The 6000-nt window shown below is 38.0% G+C and overlaps 1 protein-coding gene across 2 annotated transcripts in view; it reads left to right on the plus strand.

The window, feature by feature from the left end:
• Positions 1-6000, plus strand: part of Galnt3 (polypeptide N-acetylgalactosaminyltransferase 3) — a 39593-nt gene that overhangs the window by 26421 nt on the left and 7172 nt on the right. For both annotated transcript variants that reach the window (XM_029562407.1, XM_008830897.2), the window contains exons 5-9: positions 81-315; positions 1004-1121; positions 2546-2746; positions 5427-5558; positions 5699-5800. In XM_029562407.1, coding sequence (XP_029418267.1) covers positions 81-315; positions 1004-1121; positions 2546-2746; positions 5427-5558; positions 5699-5800 — 788 coding nt within the window. The remainder of the gene's footprint in view (positions 1-80; positions 316-1003; positions 1122-2545; positions 2747-5426; positions 5559-5698; positions 5801-6000) is intronic.

The following is a 6000-nucleotide window of genomic DNA, read 5'->3' on the forward strand; positions in this document are numbered from 1 at the left end:
ATAAACTTTCATACAGACATTAAAGAAAAAAAAGATCTTCAGTGATCTCATTATGTTAGTATGAATTCCGGTTTTTGCAGGCGAGTGTTTCTATGGTTGGTTGGAACCTTTGCTGGCCAGAATAGCGGAGAATTACACTGCGGTGGTGAGTCCAGATATTGCATCCATAGATCTGAATACATTTGAGTTCAACAAGCCTTCTCCATATGGAAACAACCATAACCGTGGAAATTTTGACTGGAGCCTTTCATTTGGCTGGGAATCGCTTCCCGATCATGAGAAACAAAGAAGGAAAGATGAAACCTACCCAATTAAGTAAGATATTTTCTCTCAATGTCTTAGATTCACACATATGAATATGTATAAGGTCTGATTTTACAGCAGCGGCCTCCAGGATAATTCTTTAAAAGCAATTTCTTTTGATTGATTTTTTAAAATTTTATGTGTATGGGTGCTTTACCTGCATGTATATAAGTGCACCCATGTTGTGCAATGTCCCTGGAGGTCAGAAGAGGGCTTTGCATCTTCTGGAACTGGAGTTCTAGACGGTTGTTAGCTGCTATATGGGTCCTGGTACCTGAACCCAAGTTGTCTGCAAGATCAGACAGTGCTCTTACTGTTGAGCCATCTCTCCAGCCTCCATTCATGATAACAATAAGCAGAAAAGCAGACGTTCAGTATATACCATTGTAATATACTTCATTTAGTCACTTATGCATGTTATTACCAAAATAAAATTAGGTGAGTTCTTTCATCTTCCTCATAAATTATCCTTTAAGAATGTTAAAGCAGATTAAGAAATGACACAATAATCTGGGAGAGGATGCTTTTAAAGCACTTATCTCCCCCAAAGCCCTGACTTTGAAGAGAACATTTTTAGTTCTAATTCATCTATATAAAAGATTTTAAATTGTAATCTCTCTTTACTGATAATGTCAATTCAGTTCTTTAAACAGGCCATTTTAAGTTTTATAACAAACTGTGGTGATGTTTTATTTTTCAGAACACCCACATTTGCAGGTGGCCTTTTTTCTATATCAAAAGAATATTTTGAGCATATTGGAAGTTATGATGAAGAAATGGAAATCTGGGGAGGTGAAAATATAGAAATGTCATTCAGAGTAAGTTTATGGAGATTAAGCATAGCACACGTGTGATATACTGTGCTCTAATTAGCTGGTACACATTATTTCAGATGTGTGCCCTCTTTTGTGCTTTCCAAAATTTATAGCTGGAAATTCATCAGTGAGACCATTTCCCTTTAAATTGTAACTTGACATATTTATTCATGGTTGCCTGTGTAACAAGAGGAATCAGTTAAACTCCTGTGTCCAGGCAATAACACCAATTAATGCACTTGTAGCTGCTGAATTCCAGCCAAGATAAATATAATTAAACTGAGTGCTTCAGGAAATGAGTTGATTATCAAGAGAGTCAGTATGGAACAACATTTATTTATAACTTTAAAGGACATTAGTCTTAACGCTTTGCATTGTAGGAGCTGTTCTTTTCCTCTGTGTAAGTTAATTTAACAAAACATAAGACTTTGGATAGTCATAGCTTGTGCCTTATTTATTTGATTTTTGTGAGTTCCTTTTTGTGGGCAGTGTATCACTCACCTTTTGTCCTTTCGATTGGAATGTATTGGAAAAATAACTAGGAATTAGAAGATTTATGTTGTGGCTCTGGCCCCATAGCAGTCTGGCAATAATGATCTTAACCTCCTCTGGACTGCTTCAGGGCAGGGGTTTTTTTAAATTTCTCTCAATGTTTCCAGCCCCTAGCACATGCTGGATTTCAAGCACAGTTTGTTGAACTGGGTTCAAGCCATGTCACTGGGTTCTCTCATTGCTTAAATGAGAAACGAGGTTGTGACCACTTGCCTCAATTAAACACGAGGTTTTGTTCAGATCTTTTGCATACTGGTTGGTTGGGTATGGCAGAACTAATTGTTAAAACATTTTAGTTAGAACTACTGAAAATACATTTTAGACACATTCTAGATAGGCGTGGACTTTTTAATATAATGAGCAACTACTTAAGATATAACATTGTATTTTGGCAATAATGGCTTTCTTGAATACTAAATTGAGTATCCAAAAGGGAAATAGAGTCTGGATCCTGCTAGTTCATTTCTTAGAAGAAGTAGCTGCGGTTTCAGTAAGTGACCACATCAGCTGTGTAAGGGGGAAGTCGTACACAGAGTCTGGCTCTGCTCTTGCATAGGAAAGAACTTGCGTCATGGTTTGAAAAAAAAGGGAAAAATGGAAGAAAATTTGGAACTCATTTTATGAAAGATTAAAAAATTATTCTGTTGTAAGCCTACTTTTTGCAGATTTGTTTTCTTTACTTTTTCACAGTATTTAATAAAACCAATCTTTACATTTATAGAACTTAAGCTGAACTGATACAGAGACTATCTGTAAAGATACAATAAATCTCTTCCTTACATTTTCATTTTTGTTAATATCTTAATGGTAAACTTAAAGCAAGTTTGATTTTTCCCCAAATACCGTCAATTTAAACCAATATCATTGATTGTCAGGTATGGCAATGTGGTGGGCAGTTGGAGATTACGCCTTGCTCTGTTGTTGGACATGTTTTCCGCAGCAAAAGCCCTCATAGCTTTCCAAAAGGCACGCAGGTGATTGCGCGCAACCAAGTTCGCCTTGCAGAAGTCTGGATGGATGAATACAAGGAAATATTCTATAGGAGAAACTCAGAAGCAGCAAAAATTGTTAAACAAGTAAGTGAAAACAAAATCATTAAATGACAATGAAAAACGACCCCACATTCTCATGCCCTTTTGCTTGACTTCATATCTGTGCAATGGCTCAGTGAGTAAAGGTGCTCAGCACACAAATGAACACATGCACATACACACATATATGTAAGGTATGGATGTCAGTTTTGTGTCTTAAAATTTAACCAACAGCTTTATAAAAATTTTGGCATTTAGTCTTCTAATATGAAACATGCCTTGTTTTTGCTACTCAAGAAATAAATAAAATAAAAATAAATAAAATAAAATAAAATAAATAAAAGGATTAAGTAGAACTGCCTTTAACTGTTTTCAGGAGATATATTAACACCTAAGTAGAGATTCTAAGTGGTTTCTTGAGTTGTATGTGTAGACAGGGTCTACTGTGGCATAAGAATATACCAGAAGTACCAAGGCTTTTATTTCTCACATCCCAGCTCCTGGAATTACATCAGACAAATCCCCTTTAAGAATGCAAAGGGGAGCTAGGTGTGGTGGTGAACGCGTTTGATCTCAGCACTTAGGCTGAGGCAGGCTGTGGATCTCTGTAAATTCAAGGACAGTGTGGTCTACATAGTGAGTTCCAGGCCAGCTGGGACTATAGGGAGACCCTGACTTGAAAAGACCAAAAAAAAAAAAAAAAAAAAAAACCCCAAAATAAAAAAGGAATGCAAAAGGGGGCTTCATGGTGTGATTACCATACACTCCTGTACACTCCCGTTTCCCTGACTGGCTATGAAATAGGGAAGTGATAAGTACCAGCAAACTTAGGATATGTGTGTGTGTGTGTGTGTGTGTGTGTGTGTGTGTGTGTGTGTGTGTGTGCACGTGTGCATGTGCATGAGTGCATGTGTGTGCTGGTGGGTGGGGGCACTAGTAATGTGGTACAAGTGTACATACAGGCCAGAGGTCAACTTCAGTTAGTTTCTTCGGGTTCTATCCACTTTGTTTTCTGAGACAGGGTCTCTTATTGATCTGGGCTCCCCCTATAAGGCTAGGCTGGCTAACCCCCTGGAAAGCTTCCCCAGCACCTAAAGCACTCACCTCATGCCTGCCTCTTTTATTTTTTTTTTTAATGTGGGTTCTGGGGACTGAACTCAGGTTTTTATGCTTATGTGACTGAGCTATCTCCCCAGCCCCTAAAAACTCAATACTGTTCTATTAGACCTGTTCACTCTGTATCATGGCAGTACATTAGAGCTGAGTCCCAGCAGCTCTATAGTGGAGCCATAAATTAACCAACAGTTAAGGACATGCTTCAGTAAATGATTCCAAACTTTTTATGGCAAACAGTGCTCGTTTGGAGAAGAGTGTTTCCTGAGAGTCAAGGGTAGCTGCATTTTGACTGTTAAAGACAGATCTGATTACTGATTTCTTAGGTCTCTGGAGTCTCCCTGTAACAACAGTAGGATGCAAACTCAGAGCACTACTCCAGGTTAGATTGCTTTTTGCCCAAGGTGACTAAGACAAGCTGGGCAGATTCTGTACCGTGTACAGCACTTGGCTGAGCAGGCAAGTGGGTGCCAAACAAAGCATATGTTCTGCTGTCACCCATAGAGGGGACAGTGAAATGAGCCAGAAAATACTTGTCCTCAGTACAGGGCACATACCTGGTAAAGTACCTAAGTCCTAAAGAGTCATTCCGTTTTACTAAAACATCTGAGTTCAGGAACCTTAAAGTTAGCATAAGAAAATATTTTCCTTGGTTGAACTGATAAGCTTGATTATTTACTTTTCAATCCATTTAGGTATCAAATGTAATTTTTTTCTAAATGAGTGCCTATAAGCCAAATACTTTTTCAGTTTAATGTGTTTTTTAAGTGCTTTCGTTGCCCTTTAAAAAAAAGGTAATAAAATACAATTAACTCAAAATTGACTTTTTCAACTAAAGGTTCAGTTGGAGAGTAAAACCCTTAAATGGAAAAAAAAAAAGTTCCTTGGGAGCTGATATGCTTTACAGATTTGAATGCAGAGAGATGTGCTGCACATTGGTACTGTGTGTCTGCACGTTTCCTCATGCTTCGCTGTGCAGATCATCTTCAAATATTAAGTTGGACGAGCTCAAAATGCTGTCACATCCAGTTCTGTGCCCATAGTTTTTTGATAGACATCTTTGGTCTGTAAATGTTCTGCCTACAAATAGAGTATTACATCCTCTGGCCAGTTCTCCAGTGTGACTTGATTCACAGAAACCACCAATGACCAGGCAAGTGGACATACTTGTTACCTAAATGAATGGTGCATACTTTTAATTACATCTTGCATTTGGATCCAAGATTTCACTTAATGTCTAAATGTGAATAAAAATATCACCCTTTGGGGCTGGAGAGATGGTTCAGTGGTTAAGAGCACTGGTTGCTCTTGCAGAGGACCAGGGTTCTGTTCCCAGCACCCAGAGGATGGCTTACAGCTTTCTGTAATTCCAGCTCTAGGGAATTCGACTCCCTCTTCTGATCTCTGCAGGCACTGCACACATAATAGGTATATGTGTGTGTGTGTGTGTGTGTGTGTGTGTGTGTGTGTGTGTGTGTGCATGTGCACATGCAGGCAAAAAATACATACACATAAAATAAAAATAAATCTTTTTCTAAAAAATTACATGCTTTGAAGCATTTATCAGAGTTGTTTTGACCAAGCATTCCCTTTATTACTTCATCTTTTCTAGAAATCATTTGGTGATCTTTCAAAAAGATTTGACATTAAAAAACGCCTTCAATGTAAAAATTTCACATGGTACCTGAACACTGTTTATCCCGAAGTATATGTGCCAGACCTTAATCCTGTTATATCTGGATATGTGAGTATTTTTCTGCTTCCCCCTTTTGCTTGATACACTCCTTTTCATTATGATTTTGTATCGTTTTTGAGGTTTTATGCTATTCTTAGCATTACTTCCCTTAAATTAATGCTTTTTGTAATTTGAAATGTTTCATTTAGATTAAGAGTGTTGGTCAGCCACTATGTTTGGATGTTGGTGAAAATAACCAGGGAGGCAAGCCACTGATTCTGTATACATGCCATGGCCTCGGGGGAAACCAGGTGAGCTGCCTGAGACTTGTGTGAGCACTTATAGTTAGATTGCTGCGTATCTCTCTGAGGTAACAGCTCAGTGTGGTACTCAGGTAAACTGGTGTGTAAGTGTTTTTAGCCTAAGCATGGCAAGTAATACTGAAGTTGTGGAGTACTTTATTTTAGTTTTTACTTTGACTCTGAAAATAAATTTGAAACTTTTTTGCTCA

Source organism: Nannospalax galili, unplaced genomic scaffold (genome assembly GCF_000622305.1).
Source record: "Nannospalax galili isolate Female #2095 unplaced genomic scaffold, S.galili_v1.0 scaffold514, whole genome shotgun sequence".
NCBI lineage: Eukaryota > Metazoa > Chordata > Mammalia > Rodentia > Spalacidae > Nannospalax > Nannospalax galili.